This window comes from Cimex lectularius, unplaced genomic scaffold, assembly GCF_000648675.2.
Source record: "Cimex lectularius strain Harlan isolate CLEC.00 unplaced genomic scaffold, Clec_2.1 scaffold126, whole genome shotgun sequence".
NCBI lineage: Eukaryota > Metazoa > Arthropoda > Insecta > Hemiptera > Cimicidae > Cimex > Cimex lectularius.
Genome location: NW_019392705.1, coordinates 1,235,755 through 1,260,688, shown reverse-complemented (window position 1 = coordinate 1,260,688; position 24,934 = coordinate 1,235,755). Strand labels below are relative to the sequence as shown.

The window sequence follows — 24,934 nt, the reverse complement described above, 5'->3', positions numbered from 1 at the left end:
TAAATCTTAAACTTCTTAAAATCGTATAATCAGTTTTTTTTACCTATACTTTATTGACTCAAAAAAGCTCAGTTTTACTACAACTAAAAACACACAAGAAAAACATGGCAAATATTGGACTGAATCTGTAGTGCTTTTAGGCATTAGACCTTGGTTAATCTAGCAATCCTGTACCTGTGAAGTTTGACTTATTTTAATTCTAAACCTGCTTAAAATGGTATAATCATATTCTATTAAGTACTTCCTGAGACTAAGAAGCTCAGTTTTACTTCAACTAAGACACCCCACAAAACTATGACAAATATTGTATTGAATCTACAATGCTTTTAGGCACTAGACCTTAGTGAAACTGGCAAACCTGTACCTATAAAATTTGACGTAGTTTAAATCTTAAACTGCTTAAAATCGGACAATCAGTTTTTATTATCTGTACTTTATTGAGCCAAATAAGCTCAGTTTTGCTTCAACTAAAACACACAACAAAACCATGGCAAATATTGTACTGAATCTATAGTGCTTTTAGGCATTAGACCTTGGTTAATCTAGCAATCCTGTACCTGTGAAGTTGGACTTAGTGTAAATCTTAAACTGCCTAAAATCAAGTCGTATAATCAGTTTATATTGGATGTACATTATTGGCACAAGGAAGTTTTAACAGTTCAACTGGTTCGACTGCTGTTTAGTAGTGCAAAATTGTCTGTGTGATTAAATGGATATTTGTCAATATTGATGAAGGGTCGACTAGGGGTGATAAGAATTCCTAATACTGTTTTTAAATGTTGGAGATTTTAAAAATCGCGTTATCAAAGACTGAGGAGCTACAGGTTTGACAGCTCTATAATTAATAGCATTAAGAGATCATCGGAACCGATTAACTCAGTTCATAATTGTATGGAATGACTCACCGAGGTGGAGTAGGGCTGGTTGCTGAGCCTGATGCCGTCCTGGCCGAGACGTTCTCTGATGAGGTGCTTCAGCTGGATCCTCGGTATCCGGACGAGTTCCGCTTTACCTTCTTCGTACTCGTCGAGGTACCTGGGCAGTTCCTGTACGGAGCCGTTGCTGGACGATGGGCTCCTCTTGTCGGAGTTCTTCCCGGACCTGGAGGACTTGGCGGAGGACGTCTCGCACTTGCACTCTTCCTGGATGGCCTGCGACTCCTCCAGGGTGAAGTAGACGGAGGCGGCGCCTTCCTCCCGGAGGGTCCTCACGGACTGGAGCAGCCGGCTCCGGTGGCCCGGGTTGAAGACTCCGATCGCGTCTAGGTCCGGATCGCCGACTTGCTTGCAGATCTCGAGGTCGTCGTAGCCGTTGTCGAGGAAGGACTCGGCGTACTGGCCCAGGTGGAGGGACCGCAGCCACTCGACAACGATGTTGGAACTCGACATTGCTCTCGTGTTACGACGAGAACACGTTCAGCCGACATAGTAAACACATTCTTAGAACACAACACAACCTCCTCCAACCGCGATCGCAGACATATTGACATACTTGACGTAGTACAGAGGACCCTCGGGATGGATGCAGCACCGTACGTCCCACTAGCGGCACCTACTGTTCTCATCGGAAAACAAGACGAAGATACCACACGCCATAGTTCAACCAAAATTGAATAAAGTACACCAACAAATCCTATTCATTCATTTACCTAAAATATCACAAAACAACGGAAAATATCCGCTTGGCCCTTTCCTCCAATTAGTTTTAAAATCGTACATAATACATTCTTCGTTTTGTCAAAAAAAATTTTGAATCTTTACAAAAAGTTAAAAAATGATCTCACCTACCCAACAACATGGCTTCAGTTACCAGGTGCAACAGTAACCAATTGCTAATATATTAAAAATATGTTTTTGATGCTACATCCGATAGTTGCCAGGTAAGTTCTGTAGACTTTTCCAAAGCCTTTGACAAAATTGATCCTAACATGCTTATTAAGAAGCTAGAATATCTGTAAATCTACTGCTTTGCTTGTACAGTTGTTTATCTGCCATATTTTGTAGATCCTGCAACAAATGCATGAATGCTGATCGACACAGGCAGTACACGTTCTTTTATAAAGAAATTTTTAGGTTTTGAATATTTAATAAACAAAAAAATGACCCAATTGAAGTCACCACTACACATGGTACTTCAAATGGGGACTACAGTACAAAATTCTCAATTCTCAACTGCAAAAGAAAACTCAATTTTTTCCTATTCAATTTTCACGATCAATTTGATTTGCTGTTGAGATTAGATAATATAAAATTATTAAATATTCAATTAGATTTTGTTAACGACAAATTATACTATAAAGGAATCTGCATTTCTATCTTATATCAAAATTTGAGTCATAAAGTAATCCCAACCGCAGGAACACTGGTGGGAATTCAAACAACCAATTATACTGTCGATGCACGAAGTGAAAAAAATCATAAAATTAAAAATATGGAAAATGGTGAAGGCATATTGGGATATCATAATATATCTGGGGTAGAAATCCCCCAATGTGTAATAAAAGTAGAAAACAATGAAGTGTTGTGTACGGTACTAAATCCAATGGAAATGGATATAGGCCTCGTAATAATAGATAAGCCATTTACGGTAAACAATTTAAAAAATTATAAGATTAAAAATACAAATGAAATGTCAAATAACAATTATAATTGTAATACACTTAGAACAAAAAATAATAGTCATTGACTTTTCAAAGTTCCGAATAGATCATTGAATAGAGAGGAAGTAGAAAAATTGAAGGGCTTGATAAAGGAATATGCAGACATTTTCTATGTAGAAGGAAGTGATCTCTCCTTTACAAATCAAATTAAGCATTCAATAAGAACCAAGGATGAAATTCCAATCTATTCGAAAAACTATCCCAATGTAAAATATTTACTGAAACCAACAGCGAACTCCAATAAACTAAATATTGAACATTTAGACAATAATTGCAAAAAATTTCAATCAATATCTGTATGCTCAACGCAATCGATTAAATATGAAGAGAACAACTGTGACAAAGAAATCGTATTAACAGGAGACACAACATCCTGCAAATACTCTAGCATCAAATTACACGACAACTATGTAACCTGGATAGCTGAACTAAATCAATATTTAGCCAGCTTTCTCAAAGAAGAAATCATCACATTAACGAATGAGGACACAAATCTAGAAGTCTACACAGAATATTCTTAATAAATACTACATCAAGTAATGTAACATTTTGAAATAAACAGCTTCTTTACTCTTCACATACTTCTGGGAATCCCAAGTTCCTCAACGAAGTTAAACTTAGTTTGAAAGAGGAACAACGGCCACGATTTACAGTCAGTGTAAAGCATATCAAATTGAACCGACTAGAAATTCAACATTTGTCTCCAGCTATTGCAAAACCGATCATCACTACATCGATAAGTACATGGACGATCTTCCTGTGTGGACTTACCCTACTAGTATTTGGGTATGGAATCACCCGGTGTATCTTCGCACGACAGCAAATTGTAGCAGCTGCCGCCTCCGAAAACCAACATTCTCCAAATGTTTCATCTAGGGGTGGAGGAGTTACGTCTCCGTTTTAATAGCGAGCCTTCTTTTAAACAATACTTATCTCAGTGCTTAGGAATGTGTGGATTCAACAATTGCCCCTTCTTTCAATTGTTCCCATTTTATAAGCTTCTTATTCCTAGTTAGTTACGGGACAGTTAACGGACAGTTAAGATCCGAATATTTAATTGTAATAGAATAATCTAGACCATGAATAGGAAAGTTATTCTCTGTAATCATTTGTGTTATTTAGCAATAAAGACTCTTTTTAAAAAGTCTTTCGTCTAAATCTCGCGTAGATGGATTAACTTTTTAAAAAGATTCTTATGACACATGTCGCAATCGTATAGGTGTGAACTTATTTTTTCGTTCCTTCAAGTTTTTTATAAGCCTGAGTATCTTACAAGACAATTATCACATATCGGTTACGACCTAAAGATGTATATCTTACAGCTCTGGTGTGAACCATAACTAAGAAAATGTTTTATTTTTTTGAACAGTGATTTAGATATATTGAAACAAGATGATTATATTGGCTGCTGTGGAAATAATATAATATTTATACTAACATGCTCACTAACCTGTCTGCGATCAGAGAAAGCTGAATTACTCTTTGTAAATCTCTCCTGGGAAAAGAAAAAAAATTAAGTTAAAATCAGAGATTGGAAGACAAGGTAGATGTTATATAAATAAAATTTACCCTCTGAAGGCAACAATCCTCGCCTTAAAACAGCTACGATGATCCAGCTAACTGCTGCATCACACTTGTTGCTGCAGCACACTGATCAATGCTTGTGGAACAACTTAACGCACTGTTCAACTTTGTGAGAATGTACGAAAAGATATTAAAATGGCTCAACACCACCTAAATCAAATTAAATTCAAAAGTATACGACAAAAAATTGTATTAAAATAAGTAACTTACGAAAAGAAGCAACAGATCTTGACCGGCGCGGTATAATACACTAACTAATATATCTAGGGGATAAAAAAGGCGGTCACCAAGGCCTTCTTCACCGCGACCTGTGTAGATCTGTTGTGCTCACTAATACATCTAACTTACAAAAAGAGAAAAATATGATTTATAATACTAAGCGTAATCACTACATAAATATTCCAGGAAAATCTATGTAATTTTTATTTTTAAACAATGGCAATGAATTGTTTGACAGCCAGTAAAATGTAGATTCTTTGTAGCAATGAAACAAATAGCAGTGATTCCGCCAAATCAATTGGCGCAAAGTTCCATTTTTCCGTTAAAATTCTACCCATATTCCCTTGCGCCCTAATCCCTAAACGAGCCGATAGGGACATCTTCCCTCGCAATTTGATCCTGTCGTGACGTGCTCTCACTCCGCCGAGACGAACGGTTTTTCTTCCGCGCATAAAATCCGATGTGCTTCCTTTAAAACAGTTATTTACTGTTTAATTTTCTTTTAATTTAAAATCACGGGAGTGGAAGGATAGAAAAAGGTTCGGACGGAACCTAGCAGGTATCGTGGTAATCTAAGCCGTCATATTATCCATGGCCTTGGTTATGTTGAAGGTTTAGGTGCGGCATAGTTTGGTTCCGAAAAGAAAATTGGCGAGGACACACCCCTCATGTATTGGGATTTTATAAATTCTAATGTATTTAATTATTTTTATTATTCACATCAATACACCAAAAGGATAGCACCAAACTTTATACTCTGAAGATGCCCCGAATAAAAGTCGAAACGCCGGTAAAAAAAAGAAAAAGGTGTTCTTTTAACCCACCTCATTCTTGACCGCTCCTCACGAATCCAACAAGTTATTGAGCGACCAGACCAGAGGGCGCCATATTTAATGGCTCTCCGGGCTTAGGTAAAAACGTTTAAAAATATAAATTTCATTTTAAACGGCTGTCCTTATCAATCGACCACCCAAGGAGGGGTACTATCGCCACTTCTCTGGCTGGTAGTCGATGATCTAATTAAAGAACAGAATTAGTTACGGTGCCATACCATAGGTTATGCAGATGACCTGGTAACAACCATAAAACGGAAATTTGATATCACTTGTCAGAACAACCCCCCCATCAAGTGCCCTGAATATTATAGCAAAATGGTGTGAGAAAAAGGGTTGAAATATAAACCGTGAAAAAAAATTCATACCCTTCACAAAAAGAAACAATATAAAGTCTCCGACTATAAAAGGCGAAACCTTAAGTTTCCCCAAAGAAACAAACTACCATGGTTTAACCTTCGACCAAAGGCTCAAATTGGGAAAACATATAGGCAACATCCTGCATAAAGCCAAGGCCTTGTTATAAGTCTTGGCCAAATATAAAAAACCTCAAAATGCGTACTGTTATACACCACAATGGTAAGACCCTTGGTCACATATGAAGCTCTACGCTCATGGCGGCCAAAGACACTAAATAAGATGACACAGACCAAATTACAAAGTCTATAAAGATTAGCGTGTCCTAACATTACAGGGGCATTGTGTACCTGCCCCACTACAGCAATGGAAACAACACTCGACCATTGTGAATGTAAAGCATTAACTTGTTTACAGTACAGCCACATCAGTAGGACATTTCTCACACCCAAGGAGATCCACAAAGAGGAGCCAAGGAAAGTGCTGTTTTATAAGGAATAGGGCACTTTCCAAGGTATTAGGCAATAGGGTTTCCATAATAGGCCTGTTTAGGCCGCAGTGGAGGAAAGAATTGTATTCTTCATCCCCCGCCATAAACCTTAAAAAAATCAATCAACAACTTAGAGGGCTTTCTTTTATTTTCACTTACTTTGAAAAACATTGATCCGTATACATGGAGAGGTTTTGAAATCAAACATTATTTAGATAGTGTCACCATTTACAATCCATTAATGGGTTTTGTTTCTCACAAGTATGTACTATTGAATTGTCTGATTCCGACATAAAACTTCGTACTTCCCTCCATATTTAAAAATGTTAGTTGTCTGAACTGCAATGGCTTCCATTTTCTTTTCAACCGATCTGCTTATTTAAGCCTGTCATTAGATCAGAAATACAATTTTCTACAACAAATCCTGGTCCAATTGTTTAAGGTAACATTATTAACAATTACGTGCTTTATTCGGAAAAGGTGGTTTCTTGCCAGCTCTCTGATGGTATTGAAGGATTTACCCGCAAGGACACAGGAAGCTATACTAAATAACTGGCCCTTATATCTCTTAAGTGAGAATTCTGCTGAAGCATTCTCATATTCGAGCCCAGGCCATTTCCTCATTGGCGCACCATATCTTAGATTTTACTCAAAGAATCTGTGAAACCGCCTGGAGGGACAACAACAATTTGTTTCAGTCTTTCATCCATCTGTCACCCGTTCTGTGTCAACCCTTGTGCCATTGCCAGGGAGTTTAGAATAATTGTCTTTAGTTAAATTACTTGTACATATTGTACATATAATCTTAACTTTATTTCCAGAAATTTTGGTGAGTGGTATGTTTCCACCAAAGCTATTGGAATAAAGTTTGCTTCCGTGCTTCTGATTTCTTGCTTCTTGGCATAAAATCCAAAGTATTAGCATTCTTTACTACATGATTTTATTTTAACTTAAAATCATAGGAGTGAGATATTCCAATTGTCGATAGAAAAGTTTTGGGGCAGAACCTAGCAGGTGTCATGGTCATCTAAGCCCTTATATTATCCATGGCCTTGGTTATGTTGAAGGTTTAGGTGCTGCAATGCTGGGTTCCGAAAAGAAGATTGGTGAGGAAGACTACATGCCAGTTCACCTCAGGTATTGGGTTTTACTTAATTTTAGTTTATTTAATTATTTTCATTATTAGTTTTGTGGCCACACCAGTGCACACCCTATTTAATGGCACCTTTTGACGTACTATTATGAAATGCTGGAGTTATAGTTAAAATGCTGTATAGTAGATGATGGGGTTTGATCTGTGAGTTGGTGAACTCATGTTGAACTGGCACAGGGGCACTACTGGGTCTGTCTTCAGTTGCGGGTTTTTTTGTTTGAATAACTCAACACACAGTGCCCCTGTGCCGGTTCAACATAAAATGCTGTAGTTATAGTTACTTGCTATAATCAGTTCTGATGATGATTTTAGTCGTAAATGCAGTCGGGAGTAGATGTTTTAAGACCCAGTAGTTATATTTATTTATTTTTTAATTCATTGCAAACACAGGCTTGGAAGCCGAATATGACAAGACAAAAACAAAAGCAATATAAGCACAATATAAATTGATCAGAGAATGAAAAGTATCATTGTTTCTGCAGAAGGCTTTGTTTTGTTGAAAGTTCAAGGGTTTTTGGTGTTATATGATGAAATGTTAAAGTTAATTAATTAGAGAAGTTCTGGGCAGTTTATCTGATTATTTAATCATTTAAGGAGAAATAAAATAATTTGCAGCAAACATGTGGAATAAAACCAAGTGTACTTAAATGAGAATCCTATGCTGAATACTTTCCAGAGAATTTTATCCATATAGATGTGGTGAGCAATCTTCAAAAAATAATTCAAGAATGGGGTGATAGATGTCCAAATTTTAACTGAATAATTGGAAAATAGAAAAACAAAAATTGTAAATCCCAGAGGTTTTAGTGCTTTAGGAGTTAAACTTAAAATGTAATTTTAAACATAAGCTGTTGGTCAAATAAGATGACCAGGTCCTTGATAAAATCCTAATTACATTAAATATAAACACACTTGAAACCTGACATAAAATAAATTATATCATATTTCTCTACAAATTATTAAATACTTAGATAAACTAACCAGAACTTCTCCATGCCTAGTTGCAAACAGTAATAATAACTTTTTTTTTTGGTAAATATAAATGTATCGATTGTACTTAATATTTGTACTCTAAATCATATTCCTCTTTTTTGGAAGTTACTGTTACATTTAATACAATTTTTCGTGGTATCTGATAGATGACTTCTGGATTTAATTTTTTGAAGGCTTTATACATTTTTTGCTTTTTTTCTTTTGTAGGGGCTGGCTGGTTCATCGTAGCTGTTTTAAGGCGAGGATTTTTGCTTTCAGAGGGTAATTATCATTTATATAATACGTATTTTTTTATGTACTTCGTTTACCAATCTCTGATTTTAACTTAATTTTTTTCTTTTCCCCAGGAGAGAATTACAAAGTGTAATTCAACTCTCTCTGATCGTAGTCAGGTTAGTAAGCATGTTAGTATAAATATTCTATTATTACCACAGCAGGCAATGAAACCTTTGAAAAAATAAAATATTTTTGGGTTAACCAGAAAAAATCTGTGCAGGAATTTATTAACCGTTGTGAGATTTGCCAATTATCAAAGTATGATAGAGTCCCTCTTAACATCCAGTACAATATCACACCAACATCTACAAAACCTTTCTCCATTATTCATATTGATAAGCTAACTCTGGTAAATTCCAAATTCCTTACAATAATTGACACGTTCTCAAAGTATGCACAATTATACCTGTTAAACTCCTCTAATAGCATAGAAATTGTTAACACCTTAATGAATTACTTTGCTCATCATGGTCTTCCTCAGCAGATTATTACGGATAACGGCCCTGAATTTAATACCAGTTTGATAAAAGATCTAATGAAGTTACACAAGATCAAAATTCACTTTATTTATTCACAGCATCCAGACTCTAATGGACCAGTAGAAAGATTTCACTTCACTCTTATAGAACATACTAGATTATTAAACAATCAGGAAATTTACAAAAAAGATTCAATCAGATCAGAAGTAAAATACGCACTCATTGCTTACAATAATAGTATCCATTCTGGTACAAAATTAACCCCATTTGAAATATTAAACGGGCACATTGAAAATGACCCAATGTTAGAAATAGACATAGAGGCACAGTTAATACATAATTATGTTATTAATCACAAAGAAAAACTAAAATTGTTGTATTCTAAAATTAGTGAATGTAGTGAAATAAATAAAGCTACTTCAATTGAAAATTTAAAAAAAAAGAGAACTTTTGCCAGAAATCCCTGAAGACGTTTTTGTTAAAAATAAGCAGATACAAACAAAAACAAAAAATAAGTATAAGAAGGAAAAAATAAAATCTGTTGATAAAAATTTAAAAACGGCAGAAATAGCCCCAACTCATTATAACACGTAGGAAAAATACTCTTTTCAAATATTAAAAGACCAAGAAAATTAATGCGAAACGATAATGTTGCAATCTCCTTGGAATCAACACATCAGGAGCCGATATAATAGATATTTTGCATAACCCTGGGATAATACCCATAAATCTTGGTCCAGCCAGGTTGGAAATGTCAAAGCATACTTTCATTCATTATATTAAATTTGACCTATTGTTTCAACAATTACACAACTTGAATAAAATTTATCATAAAATGTATAACTGTATTAATAATAAAAATATTAACTATAAAAATAATGTAGAATATGTAACTGATAATGGTAGAAAATTAAAAGACATTGTAACTTATTTAGCATTAATAAATAATACTAGGGGAATAATATTAGAAAAGTTAGAAATATTTTTTGTAAAAAATACAAACAATATTAGAACTAAAAGAGGTTTAATTAATGGATTAGGAACCATTATAAAATTTATTACAGGTAAACTAGATTCTTTCGATGGAGCTCAATTTAATAAAGATATTGAAAATCTAAAAGGTTGTCAAATTAATTTTGAAAAACAAATAAATTTGCAATATTCAATAATCAATGAACTCATTGAGGAATTTAATAAATTATTAATAGTAGTTGAAGAAAATACAGCCGAACTAAAATAAAATTTTTTAGTAATAAATAAAAAAAGACACTAGAGGTTATTCAAGAAGGTCGCCATCGTGTTACTTCTCAGAGAGATGATCGTTTTATTGTTTTGAATGTACTCCTTAATCGACATTCTACCACTGTTGAGATCAAGCAACAACTTCAACAATATAGAAATGTTAATGTCAGTTTGTGTACTGTAGGGAGAAGACATTTACGTGCAAGAAGGCCATGTAAATGGTCCAGAACTTCTGACAAGGCACAGGACAGTTTTGTTAAGTTTTGCAAAAAATCACATCCGTTGGTCTGAACAAGACTTGACTAAAACATTGTTTTCGGTTAAGTTAAGGTTTTGTTTGAGGATTTCTGACTGAGAGAGGGTTTGGACAAGAATAGGAGAACGATATAGTCCCGCAACATTTTCACTACTTAGAAGCTATGGTTTGGGCATGTATTTCTATGGAAGGTCGCACAAACTTCATCGATGGTTCCCTAAGGCAGCACGATACATTGAAGATGTGTTATCTGAACGTTCCTTATTTCTACTAATTGGCAACAGTTTTATTTTTATGTATGTCAATGCAAGGCCCCACACAGCTAGGATCTTCAGTGACTACTAGGAACGATAGACATATAGGCAGGGTAGTGGATGAATAAAAACAATCCTAAATTATTGTTGGTGATTTCAATTCAAATGTTTCTCAACATTCACATCAGGGATTCGTGGTTTAATATTATTCCTCGACAAATTATTAATTGCAGTACATATTAAAAATTTACCACACAGCAATTTGAAAGGAAATTTTGTGAAAAAAATATGTATGGTAGAAATAATTAAGGTTGGATGAGTATATCGTACCATCATTAAGAAAAAACAAGTGTATGGTTTATAAGAGCATTTTGATACTGTATAAGTATAGTTAGAACGAAGAAAAGGCATGATCCGGTATGGTCTAGTGGCTAGGATACCTGGCTCTCACCCAGGAGGCTCGGGTTCGATTCCCGGTACCGGAATAATTTTTTTTAATTATTAATTTTAATAAGTTTTATTTTTATATTTTATTAGGTTCCGTGGCCCGCTTGACCAAATAAATTCTTTTCAATTCATTAAGGTTTTGGTTGAGATAAATTTAATAAATGTTTTATTAATCTAGTAATTGTTTCTTTAATTGGTGTCTCTTCTGTGACAAACATTATAAAATTAATTCCGCCGATTTGTTAACTATCAATAAATGATACTATTCAAGATGAAAATATTAAATGGTTTTTTTCGGAGTCTGAAGGACTTAAATATATATCACACTTGCTTCTTTTAAAATAAGCTGTTACAAAATATTAATGGCTGACGATCCATGTTTTAACCACTGCGTTAACTCACCTGAGGAAAGATTAAAATAAATCCGAAACGTTGTGGATTGTGAAAAAACTGGTGGTTTTTTTTGAGATGACCTATTATCCCACCTTCGAGAAGGGAAAATCAGAAGTTAAATTGTTATGGTCGAAAAAAAACGTGTCAATAAATGTCTATATGTTATATCATCTCTTCATGTAACATCATCTCCCTCTTTACTCTCTCTCTCTCTCTCTCCCTCTCCCTCTCCCTCTCCCTCTCCCNCTCTCTCCCTCTCTCCCTCTCTCTCTCCCTCTCTCTCTCACCCTCTCTCCTTCCCTCCCTCCTTTCTTAACACAAGAACAATTATAGGCTGATCATTTCCTTTTTTAATAGTGAAGGGAGATGAGGGATTCATTTAACAAAAGAAGAAATTTTCAAAATTTGTTAAGTCTAAGCTGATCCGGTCTTTAGTCATTCCTATGAAAAGATTAACCCTTTATTTACTTTCCCTGTTTACATTCATACCAACTCCCAGGTTCGTGATATTTTAAAGACAGGATTAATTTCAAATTACAAAGGATTAATTTAAAACATAAAGAAATGGTTCATTTGAATTTTAAAAAAGGACCATTTAAAGCTAAACAGAGTTAATTTGATCTTAAAAAGGCGTTAATTTGATGTGAAAAAAGAAAGAAGAAGAAGTAAAATTATTTGCATTTGAGAATTTATCCAACTGTGTTACAGTGTGATTAAATGTAGCTTTTGTGCGCGCGCGCGCGCGTGTGTGTGTGTGTGTAAAATTAACCCTTTTAAACTACAAATTTATGTTTATATTAACCCATTTTTCACTTCATTTGAACTTTTTTAAATTTCAGATTAAGTATTAACCCTTTTTTCACTTCAAATTAACCCTTTTTCACATCAAATTTGCCTTTTTATTTTAAATTAACCTTTTTTCGCATCAAATTAATTTTTTTTTCAAATTAAGCGTTTTCACATCAAATGAACCCTTCTTATTTCAGATTAACCTTTTTTCTACATCAAATTAACGTTTTTTTAATATTTCAAATAACCCTTTTTTCACTTCAAATTAACATTTTTTAAATTTCAAATTAACCCTTTTTCACTTGAAATTAGCCTTTTTGTTTTAAAATAACCTTTTTTTTCACTTCAATTAACTTTTTTTCCACTTCAAATTAACTTTTTTTCGAATTAACCTTTTTCACTTCAAATTAACCGTTTTTTTAAAATTTCAAACTAACCCTTTTTAATTTCAAAATGAGCTTTTTTTTAATTTCACATTAACCCTTTTTTACCTTCAAATTAACATTTTTACAAATTTCAAATTAACCCTTTATCACTTCATATTAGCCTTTTTTTATTTCAAATTAACTATTTTCTCACTTCAACTGAACTTTTTTATTTCAATTAACCCTTTATGTTAATTTGAAATTTAAAAAAAAGGCTCATTTGAAGCTAAAAAGGGTTAATTTGAAATAAAAAAAGGTTCATTTGATGTGACAAAAGGGTTAATTTGAAATAGAAAAAGGTTAATTTGAAGAAAATAATGAATAGGAAAGTACCGAAGTCCAAGGATGACAGCAATTTTGAGTCGCGGTGGTGACGTCACTCAATGTCATCATTCTCATCGAGACAACCTGGCAGTGGCCCGGGTAACCTTTGCCTGCGTTGTTTGACAAATCGAGAATCAGTAATGGCGGACGTCTCGTCGTGTGTTGTGTAGAAACGGTTCGCTTCCGACTGGAGGAATTTGGCCATATTCCGAGGGGACGACCCGGCTCTTCGCCCTGCTTCAACCACTGAGGCTACGGTCGACCGAGGCCGTCAACGATCCACCGTCGCAGTGAGTACAAAATTATTTTACTAACAATAATATTTAAATAGGTTACAAGACAGTCGGTTATCTTTTTCGCTTATCACTCGGAATTATTACGCAGAAGGGCTTTTTTCCAGTCGAGGGTCGTCCCGAGGATGTTTTTCCTCCTCTCGGGTCTAACGACTCGACGGGAAAAATTTAATTCCAACCCCCGGCCCGGATCGCCCGACGGCTTATTTACAGTGTTTGCCTTCCTTTCCTTCGCCCCCCGATTAAATACACCCCATTCGTAAATAATCTCGTAAATAATCGAAAACGGCGCAGTTTAGAAATTGTTTACGTTTACGATCGTTACGAGTTTACGATTATCTCTTCAAGGCGAACCGCTTCCGTGACACATTTTTCCTCCGGGTGTCGCGAGACGAGAGACGCCCGACGTTCGGCCTCCGCGAACGTAGAAAAAGCTTTAGTTAATAGTGTACCGACTCAGTACTTTTTCTTTATTAACATTAAGAAACAATTTTTATGCAAAACATAAATAAATAATGACAGTTTTTATTGAAAATATTGCTCTTAGAACCAAATTCGGTCTGCGACATAACCCTCCGATTTCGACCCTTCCTTTATCAACACAAACAGTTCAGAATAATTTTTAACTATCTCCTTAATTTATTTCCACTACGTTTATCGAGTCAGTTAGAAAAAAAGTATTTTTTTACAACATCGCGAATTCCTTCTGTCGTTTGTTAGATTTTTTTTCATATTATTCTCGTTTTGCGATTCAGGGTCATTTCTGCAATTGTTTTCATGACAATGGCGAAAAAAAAGCTCGTGTAAAATACGAGTATAACAAAATTGTGATATTCCCTTGGAAAAAACGTAAACTTCGCTTTCTAGACTCTTTACATATATTTATTAATTACCTATTAATTATTTTTTAAAGTATTTATTTATGAGGTTAAGACGATCGCTATGTAAAAATGATCAACAGTCCTTAGTTAACACGCGAATGTGACAGTTGTCAACTAGCAAAAAGCTCTATTGGAAAGTTGGTTAAGGTTGGTAACAAAAGTCAAAAACTCAAAATCAAAGGAAAAAAAATGTTATAAATGCCCTGGACTACTATTTATGTAGCCAACTAACCGAAACGTAATTAGGATTTAATGATCAACGTTATAATTATGCTTTTTATGTAAGGTCTTGGTTGAGGTGAAAAAGTGTCACGAGAGGGATTCGAACCCACGACTTTCGGCCGAGTTCGAATCCCGCTCGTGATACTTTTTCATCTCAACCAAGACCTTACATAAAAATAATAATTAATTGAAATAATTAATAGGGCCAATTATGACCAATAAAGATAAATGGATTGTTATAATTATGGAACGACGAGGGGACGACCAGGTTGGTGGATTAAGGTTTTGGACCAATACTAAAAGCTACATAACAAAAAACACAACAGATAACAAACAAAAAAAAAAAACAAGTAAACGAGGATATAAAAATTAACAAACTGTAAGCAAGTGTGTCAGAAAATGGTCACAACTTCAGAAAAAATGTAGGCGTCTAAAAGTCGATAAATTCAAATTCAAACAAAAATGTATATTTCTGGGTCTCAAGAGGTACTAAAACGAAATTTCATATTAGTTTCACAAAAAAAAATTATTACCTGTTTACTTGAAAAATATTTGGTTTTTGGAATTTTTTTTTGACTATTGGTTTAATACCTTTTGCTATATTTTTATTGCAATCTAATCTACTAAAAACCAATAAGAACATGTTCGTTATAGCAATTTTTGTGTAGATTGCAATAAAAATATAGAAAAATGTATTAAAGTTCATCAATAATAAAAAAAAGTCTAAAAACCAAATATTTTTCAGGTGAACTATGTCATTTTTTTTCTCGTGACACTAATGTAAAATTTCGTTTTAGCACCTCAAGAGATCCCTAAATATAAATTTTTATTTGCATTTAAATTTATCTATTTTTTTGATCCCTTAAGTTTTTTCGATTTTTGACAAGTCCGTTATCGGAATCTTATTGAAACGGCTATAATTCAAAAACGGCTTAACGGATTTTAAAGTCAGATTGGATCGTGTCTCCGTGTGTTTTCACACTCGTGAAATATTTAAGTCAGATAATAAATATACTTTTGAGGTTTTTGCTCGGCACTAATGACTTTCGCCTGGAAAGAAATTAATATGATTTTCGAGGGCATCTCTTTCATCGTTAGTGTGCTTATTTTTTGGAGGGAGTTAGGACAGGACTGTCCGTGTAAAGTATTCCAGATGAAGACGCGTTCTATTTTTTTCGCATGACAAATCCTTTGGTCTCTCCAAGGGCTTTACCCATTTTTTACGTAATGGCACTAGTAGACGGGTGGGATTGTCCTACTATGGCACTAGTAGGCCACAGGTTTGCAGGTGAGCAAAGGGTTGGTATCACCTATGTGTAAAAGAGAAAATAATAAATTCAAACGAGTTCATTATTACTTAATAATTAATTTATAATGTTTGACCACCTTTGAGCCAAAAGCGAAAAGCATTGCCTGATAAACGCAAAATATGTATTACATAAATTGAATTAATTTAGAGAAGAAAAATTGTTTATTTATATGATAGGCGAAACATTAAAATTAGGCACTGTACCCAAATTAAGGTGTAGTTGACTTATTTGCATTTTTTGACAAGTGGATTTAACATGTAGTCTAAGTCAGAAAAAGAAAAATTGGACTGAATAAGAAATCTAAAATAGATACGACCAAAAACACACTAATTATTCCCTGGAGGTTTAGGTTGATCCACTTCCTTACTTTTTTTCCTTGTGGCTTTATTAGATAATAATACGTACTTCTTTACAGGTAACGCGAGATAAAATCTGTTCTTACATATTGTAGAGAACGGCTTTTATTGTGTTAAATACGAGGGCCACAAGAGCTAGCAATATCATCTGTTAGTCCTAATTTATTTCATTGATTCCATTTTAGATTTTTTCCTGTAGAATTATTGAAAGAAATCCCTACAGGAACAGGGATAGGGATAAATGAGAGGCGGCCACACGGTAGATCTAACGCTCCTCTATTTTTTATAACTCATTGGCTAGCTTCAGGTTGTTAATCAAACTCCACATCCTTGTCAGTGGAATCTTGGTGTCGGATCTTTCTTGCGGCTTTTCATCTCTTGTTGCAAGAATCTGCATTTACATATACCCTCACAAAAACATAAAGCATGTTCTGCGGTCTCTTCTTCCTGGCTGGCAGTATCTGCCAGTATGTCTGTGCTTCTACTGGTGTGCTTGTATAGGCGGCAGTGCCCTGTCAATGAGTCCCCAACCAGAATCGTAGTTCCATTGCGGTTACCTTTCAGTACCTTTATAAGTCTTGCGGATGGCCCTTCTATGAAATCATCGCGTGCCTCATGCTTAGGGTACTGGACCCTGATTTTGGGCAGCCATTAAGGATCTATTTGTGTTGGCCTTGTTTTGCAGCAAGTCGCTACGACAAAATATGGTTCGGGGTCTAGAGAATTCATATTGGCTCGTTTTTTGACCAACATGTCCGCTTTCTCCGTAGAGGCCATAGTTTTAGTGATAAGAATATTTTCTTTAACTAGAACCTTTTTCCAACGGAAAGTAATTTTTAAACAGCCATTATTCAATTCATACATCATTATTCTATTATCCCATTTATTTCACTACGATCAAATGCTATCGGAACATGCAGACCTCGGAGGATCAGCCGAAAATGAGCTGTTGGAATTCGATGCATTTTCAAGATCCGAAATCTCGTTCTCCCTTAGAAATATTGTGTTCTAATAAAGGGTAATATTCTTAAGATACAAACCTCGATTTAATAGCTTCAGTGTGATGTTCTCATGAAAAATCATGTTCAGACGATACGCGCCACCTTCCCGGTGGACCGTTTACCACTAGATCGGTTTTTGCCGTTTTATTCTGAAAGGAAAGAAAAAAAATCACTGGTATTCTTCCCGAGCTGGAAAATTGTTTGTACTGCTGAACGTCAATGTGACGCGTAACCGTTGACCGGAAACATTTTGTCGGACGTGTACTCTGAAGAAATGTTTTCTCGATCGACGTCGATCGTGAGATCATGACGTTTTTCCGAATCCAATGCTATTGTGGCAGTTGCGGCAGGGTGACCTAGTTAAAACTTGTAATAAAAAGATCGAACGGAAGTATCTAGTTACTCTTTCGGGTTTTTGATGGGATGTAGATTAACGACCCGAGCCTTATTATTTTTTTTTTCAATTTAAACAAATTTATTGTACACACGTCCAATGCCTATCAGCAACTACCTACGAAGCTAAAAATTCGTGCGTCTTTTCGTTTGAGACTCCTTCGCTCCCTTGATGGTGACTGATTGACAAATTTCATTCAAAGCAAGTAGTTTAAGATGACGTTCATTCGTGAGTGAATTTTAGTTTCGTTTAATACGGGGGTATTCAAGTACATGGAATTTATATAAAAACTTTTATTAGTCTTAGTGTGCGTTTTGCATTCTGTTCTTTTCTGATTTATGTTGCTGAAGCAGAACACTATATGGAACATACAGCCACAAGGGTCGAAAAACTGTAGGTATCTGAACCTGCAAAGGGTCATTTATTAGGTCGTCTTCACTCGCGGGTTTGTTGAATTCAAACGCTTTCCGGCATTGTGCGCCATTTTCAGTGAGGAACTCCCTGTTCTCCAGTTTCAATGACGAAAAGAGTTTGAGTTAATCAAAAAGGAAGACGGTCCCAATAAATTCAGCATGTGCTCACCGACTTGCAGGCTAACACCCATCAACTCAAACTGTAGCTACACAAGGTTTTTTTATGTTTCAGCAGATAACAGGACTAACAGGATAAGGAGATTAGTATAATCGGGTTCCTCTTTTAATATGAGGCTATACAGGGTGACTTGCTACTCGTGCTACAAACTTCACCAGTAGATTCTTGACCCTAAAATGAACAAAAAAGTTCATATTGACCATGGTCCGATTCTCAACCATTTCAGAGTAATTTCGCTTTTTATCGATTTTGAAAGATATCACGTCCTGGCGTCGGAAAATCGTGATATCTTTTAATCTAAACATTTCTCTTAAAATCTATAAGCACCGTTGAAATCCCCGTTAATTTTTAGAGAGAATCAAAATCATAATTCCATTGAAATTTTTTAATTTAATTTAATGCCCATTTAGTATGTAATGCTTAAGAAGTTTACAAACAGCTAGAAGGTCAAGGAAGAAAGACCCAAACGTTTTGCCACCTTCATCTTCTTATTGAAAAATTAACGGGGATTTCAACGGTGCTTATAGATTTTAAGAGAAATGTTTAGATTAAAAGATATCACGATTTTCCGACGCCAGGACGTGATATCTTTCAAAATCGATAAAAAGCGAAATTACTCTGAAATGGTTGAGAATCGGACCATGGTCAATATGAACTTTTTTGTTCATTTTAGGGTCAAGAATCTACTGGTGAAGTTTGTAGCACGAGTAGCAAGTCACTCTCAAACATTAGCAATCCTTGAACCACCATTTTTTCTCTTTTTGTCATCAACATCTTGGTCTCACAACCACTAAATAAGAAAATGACGAGTGCGTTGGAAGCGTTATTAAATCAGGTAGTTTTCCTCAAATTTGCTGCCTTCTGAGACTAAAATTAGAAACTCTGGATTACTTTATACACTTTCCGATTTACACAATTTTCCACTCTTTTTGTAGTTCTGGCTGAAATAAAACACAAAAAATTAGCCCAAACATTTTGCCACCGTCATCTTCTTATTGAAAAATTAACGGGAATTTCAACGGTGCTATTAGATTTTCAGAGAAATGTTTAGATTAAAAGATATCACGATTTTCCGACGCCAGGACGTGATATCTTTCAAAATCGATAAAAAGCGAAATTACTCTGAAATGGTTGAGAATCGGACCATGGACAATATGAACTTTTTTGTTCATTTTAGGGTGAAGAATCTACTGGAGAAGTTTGTAGCACGAGTAGCAATTCACCCTGTATAATCATCTCGGATAGTTCTCATGTTAATAAGGCCTAGGTATCCCGTTTCCTTCTTTCTATAGGCCACGGATCTACCTTGATCATTACTAGTGGAAAGGACAAGTAATGTCCTCCTAGACCGAGCATATTATTTCTGTTTAAACGGGTTGACCTTAATGATCTAATATTCCACCATTCTTAAATATTGTTGATAATTACCTGCAATGTACCTTGGACCTGATCGCAGCTGAAAACCTCAAATGTAATCACCACGTCATCAGCAAAATTAACAATTTTTACGGATTTATCACATGGTTCTAGGTAGTGATGTACGGCCTCCAAATCCTACCACCCCTAACAAAGTCTTATGACATTATAAAACATTTATTTGAACAAATTGGTTGTAAATGTGAAAAAATTATCATAATTATTTCTACAAAATAATTTAAATTTGAACGAAATAAAAATTCCATATTCCACTTAAGTGTTTTAACAAGCAAAATAATGTTATCAGGACATAAATCAGGTCTAACAGAATTACCTGTTCTAATAATCTTCCAACTGTTCGTAAAAGAAAATGCAATTTTCAAATTGTTAGGCTCCTAAGTAGGCATCCCATTTTTTTGGGATTAACTTAATTTTTCGAATCCATTTGCATTGCTCGTACTTTCAACCGAAACGGGGTCTTAAAGGTTGATGCACTTCACACTTTAGGATCAAGCCTTCTATTCTGTTGAACGAGCTGCATTATTTTTCGATTATCTCTTTTGCCTATCGGCTTAAAACTTAATTTTACCAGAAACTTCCGACTTATTAAATTGATTTTGTGTTGGTTATCTGAGCCGGGGTAAATTAACATGATATAATGGACGATTCTTCAACTTCTACGACGAATTTGACGAGCTAATGAGTCAGTTAAGAACAACTTTCACATAAAGGCTTATAAATAGAAGTAAAAGTATATCAAAACAATTCAATTCCCTAATAAATTCTAATCAGCAGTTAAAATTTTCATCAGCACCAGTAATTATTTTGATTTTTGTAGTCCTATTAGAAATTGCGTTATAATTAGCAATAATTACTTTCAAAGTTGACTCCATCGTCTCCAGATGGTAAACCGGATATCAATCTTGATTTAGCGGAAAATGAATTGGGCTCATGAGGAAGCAAATGGGCAAAATCGGCTTGTAACGGAAAATATAAATCGTAGCTCTCGACACATCGAAACACATGAGACCATTCAAAACATAAAATATTGGCATGCTTCGTGAACTTTCTTTAAACAAACTAAATCATTGCAAGCGAACCAAAGGATTTTTTAAATAAATTTGATGCATAGATTATTGTACCTTTGTTGTTCATTCAATTTAACTTATACATAATTTACTAATTGTTTGTAATACTATTTATACGCTCAAAATTTGTACCAAAGCTAAAAAATTAACAGGCATTTAAATGTTGCCTTCAGAGTGAAAAATATTTGATCGCCTGATAGGTTTTTCTCCAACAGAAAAGTATTTTCCTAAAAAGTTCCATGCCAAAAATATTCTACTGGCCTAAAAAAATTTCTGGGAGTGAAAAATACTTCATAGTCTAAAAAGTGGACACCAGGACAAAAAGAAATATTCCACAGCCTTAAAAGTTTTCAGTAATTTGAGAGTTACCAACTCTGAAGATGGTTAGAAACGCGTCTGACAGTCAAAATCAGCGAGGATAGCCGGAGAAGGATGGGCAACTATCAAATTATGAGTTTATCACCCTGCAGACCGTGAGGAAAACTCCCAATTTAAAAGTTTTCCTCGGAAGGAAAAGTATTTCGTAGCCTGACAGGTCGTTACAGGCTGTAAAGTCGTTTCCACACAATTAGAAAAATTAAGGTGAAAACTTGGCCCAGATAAGTCGTTTAGAATCTGAAAAAGTATTTCATATTATTGTATCAATATTATATATATGCTACAGACTGAAAAACAGTTCAAAGACTGGTCTAAAAATTGGAAAGTATAACGCTAAAACGTCCCCATGCTGAAAATGAGTTTTCAAACTAGGTGTCAACTATTCAGGAATATTTTTCAGTTTGTGGGCCACTCTGGAACCTGCTTTTCAATATTAACTTTACAATGAATACAATTCATTTTCACAAATATTAAGCATTTAGTTATATATTTTAAAAATATCTTATTTTGGCAGTAACTGGTATTTTTCATAGTCCTTGATATATAGTTCTTCTGTAAAAGCTATTACCAAAATATCATTAAGGTTAAATTTCTTTCTTAAATAAATATATATTATTTAATCTTTTGTAATTTTTTTACATACCAACATTAAGAATTCAGCAAAACATTTTTTTTCTCAGGGAAATTGAGTTGTGCTTATTATGTCGCAGTTTTGAGAACAATACGGTTATCTTGTTGAAATTTCTTCCAAAAATACGGATATGAGTCTAATGAAAAAAGTTGGAAAAAGGGTAACTTTTTGTATATATATGTTTATATATATCAAGCATTTCCTATTTTTGTCACCTCAGGTAGGCATTGTAGAGATAACATAGTTACTGAGAGATTTCCTCCTATGGCCTGCAGGGTGATAAACCTACATTTCGATAGTTAGCTATCATCACGGTCTGCCTATCCTCTGTTGATTTTTGTTAAGTCGCTCATTGATGATGGCGAACTATCAAACAACATCAATATTTTATTAAACTTCACAGGAATCACTCTCTCTCTCAAAGTTAACCTGGAATGGAAACTTCAGCCCATCATACTTCCAATGTGATAGTCCTAAAACATTGATAACATTAGTGCTACGTACAAATAATTTTAAAAGCAAAATAGGAATAGTAAGCATTTTTTATGTTGTGGTTCATATAAATTACTGTTACGCTTTTAGCAAAATATAAATCTCTGGAAAAATAATTCGATAAAGCCTTGTACAGATGGTTTGCTATTTGATGCAACTGAGTCGTTATTTTTAATTGACCAATTAATTTTTTTTTTAATGAAATGGGAATTATTATCAGAGCGTAAATGACAAGCAAGTAAATAATTCTTACGTATTCCTATTTAACGAGTTTTTCTGGAAATATTTCATTCCACTAGCGACAGAATTTTATACACTATTAAACTTATAGTCTATTTGTCTGTTGGACTTGGTCTTGTCAAAGTTCGAGATATTCTTTGTACTAATTTTGGCCTAGTCAAACGCGACATTCTCTGAATAATCGGCATTATCCCGATGCGCGTTAACCAAGGACGAGTACACCAAGCGGAACAGAGATGTTCATTAGTGATTTGAGACTTGAAATATATACGCCTAAATTCTATTAGAAGAGAACTTAAGCTCTTATGGTAAGTTTTAAAAAATTCAAAATACTCCAAAACTGAGAAATCGTAACTGAGATAGTCCAATGAAACGCTTAATGAGAAAACGTTTCCATAACGTATGAGTTTTGATGTTACAACCCGAATTTTAAACTCTGCCAACCTTCATAATTTGTCGTGCCATGCACTTAGCGTTTCCAGTTATATTTAGTTTCACTATGAATAGCTATTTGTTATTTGTGTAATAACGTTTTACTTGGTAACAACTGACAAAGGGAAAGTAGCAGTTTCACCCTCGCATTATTCCAGGGTTTTTCTGTTTGTTATAAGTGGTCAATTTTATATTTGTGTCAATAAATAGCCAATGTGTGTTGATTTTGACCATTCTGGTCGGCGTATCCTCATTGTTTTGACCCTGTCATCGCGTTTTCATCATTCCAATATTTTCTGTGGTTGAATTGGCCTATTATATCTCAATGATCATAATACATGAAGTTTATAATTTTTATTTTTTGTAAAACTAACATGTTAAGTTTTTGTTATCATGTAACAATATGAAATAGAGCATCTTATTGTAGGAGACGAATGCTGTTGTTACATATTCTGTTATAACGGTGAAAGACGTCGGTAAGCTGCTGGCGAATTGTCAGATCCCTCGTGGAACTGTGACGAATTTCACTACGTTATGCTTCCTAAGTTGTTAATATTCATCTCGGCCAATTAACAGCTTTCTCCTCATTAATAAATCTTCGCAGTTTACTCTCGGGCCGCCTTCTGAAGAGGAGGGGAAATATTGTTTAAATATTTGAAGAAACCCAGCCTATCGAAATGGGGGAAAACTTAACGCTCTCGTTGGAGATTTCTTTTCACTTTTGCGCATACATATTTATAAGAAGCGTCCTCGAAACGTTTATGAAAATCATATTAAACTTAACTATAAAAAAAAATTTAAAATGTTTTTGAGCGTAATAAATACCTTATACCAACCAGCTTTTATTTAATGTTCAACATAGTGTCTTATTTATGCATCCAAATTAATTCCTACTAACCTTTGCTGTGATTAGACTTAGAATTAACTTCGTTGGAAGGTTAAATAAGTAGCTTTGACTTAAAATTGTTGTAATTGTTTTGGGAAGATACATTATTATCAAATTTCTAGACAAATAAATACGTTTATTATATCAATTGTACACAGTAAAAACAAAGTTTAAGTTCGAGGTTTAAACTTGGTGAATTGGAAGGTACCTGAAGCGTGCGTTGATGTGTAGTAGATGGCCGAGGGAGTAAGTGGAAGTAGGACTTTGCATCAACATTGCAGCTAGAAATAAAGTTTATTTTTATTTTATAGACTTATGTGTTTTATGACTATATGTTTAGTTTGAGTGCATGCATTTATTATTATGAGTATTGAGTGGATGATGGTGACATAGTGTTCCAACGGCCATATAACAGTGCATCTGTTTGGGGTCGATGGCGGAATATTTATTAGATATTTATTTATCTTAGATATTTCAATCTGTAGATATATTTAAGATCGTTTTCCCTGATGATGACCTTAAAATGAAAGCTTGGCAGTAAAAACTGAATTTACTTTATTATCAAGACCATACGATCCGGAGTATTCGTGAGTATTTACAAAGGTACCCCATCGACCCTAATTTCGGTTAGATTATCAATATTGCGTGTAGGTGGATTGAGGATTATCGAGTACTCCACCGACTAATCAGAATGAGTGCAATTTAAATAGGTGTGAATGTATTTATTTGTGGGACTGTATTGTAGAAGTTAGTTTTAGGCTAGATATATTTTTCTTGCGTTGGGGGCCAAAATGACCTTACTATCGAAAGCTCACGTTGGAGCTTATTGGGAAGTGGCGATCTCCTGGGCATCTTAAGGGAGATACTAGCCACCCAGATGGATAACGGGGTAAGTGAACTCAGCTGAGGTAGTACTCTACCCTACCCCAGGGTCAGGACATGGCAACCCTTCGGGGTGAAAGTCTGAATAAATAGAGCCTAAGAGTTTTATGATTGGCTCTGGTTATTAGTGCAAGCCCGGTGCCTTTTACTATGCCGTTGGTAATACTTGAACATCTACAATAGTTCTAAATTTTTGACAATTTGGGTCTATTAAACAGTGCAAATGTTGCCCGGAATTTAGGTGAAGGACATCATTCTTGGTTGATAG

General features: G+C 34.7%; 2 protein-coding genes and 1 non-coding gene across 3 annotated transcripts in view; 2 read left to right on the top strand and 1 right to left on the bottom strand.

Annotated features, from left to right (window-relative positions):
- LOC112126686 (sterile alpha motif domain-containing protein 5-like) overlaps positions 1-1,791 on the bottom strand; it is a 160,069-nt gene extending 158,278 nt beyond the window's left edge. The window contains exon 1 of the mRNA XM_024226250.1: positions 906-1,791. Within this exon, the coding sequence (XP_024082018.1) occupies positions 906-1,388 (483 nt within the window). The 5' untranslated portion in view covers positions 1,389-1,791. The remainder of the gene's footprint in view (positions 1-905) is intronic.
- Positions 1,792-11,208: 9,417 nt separating this feature from the next.
- Positions 11,209-11,280, top strand: Trnae-cuc. Its single transcript has one exon. It is a non-coding gene; the product is annotated as a tRNA-Glu (tRNA).
- Positions 11,281-13,295: 2,015 nt separating this feature from the next.
- Positions 13,296-24,934, top strand: part of LOC106674115 (tyrosine-protein kinase CSK) — a 36,405-nt gene continuing 24,766 nt past the window's right edge. The window contains exon 1 of the mRNA XM_014406628.2: positions 13,296-13,463. The gene's annotated coding sequence lies outside the window, so the exon portion shown is untranslated. The remainder of the gene's footprint in view (positions 13,464-24,934) is intronic.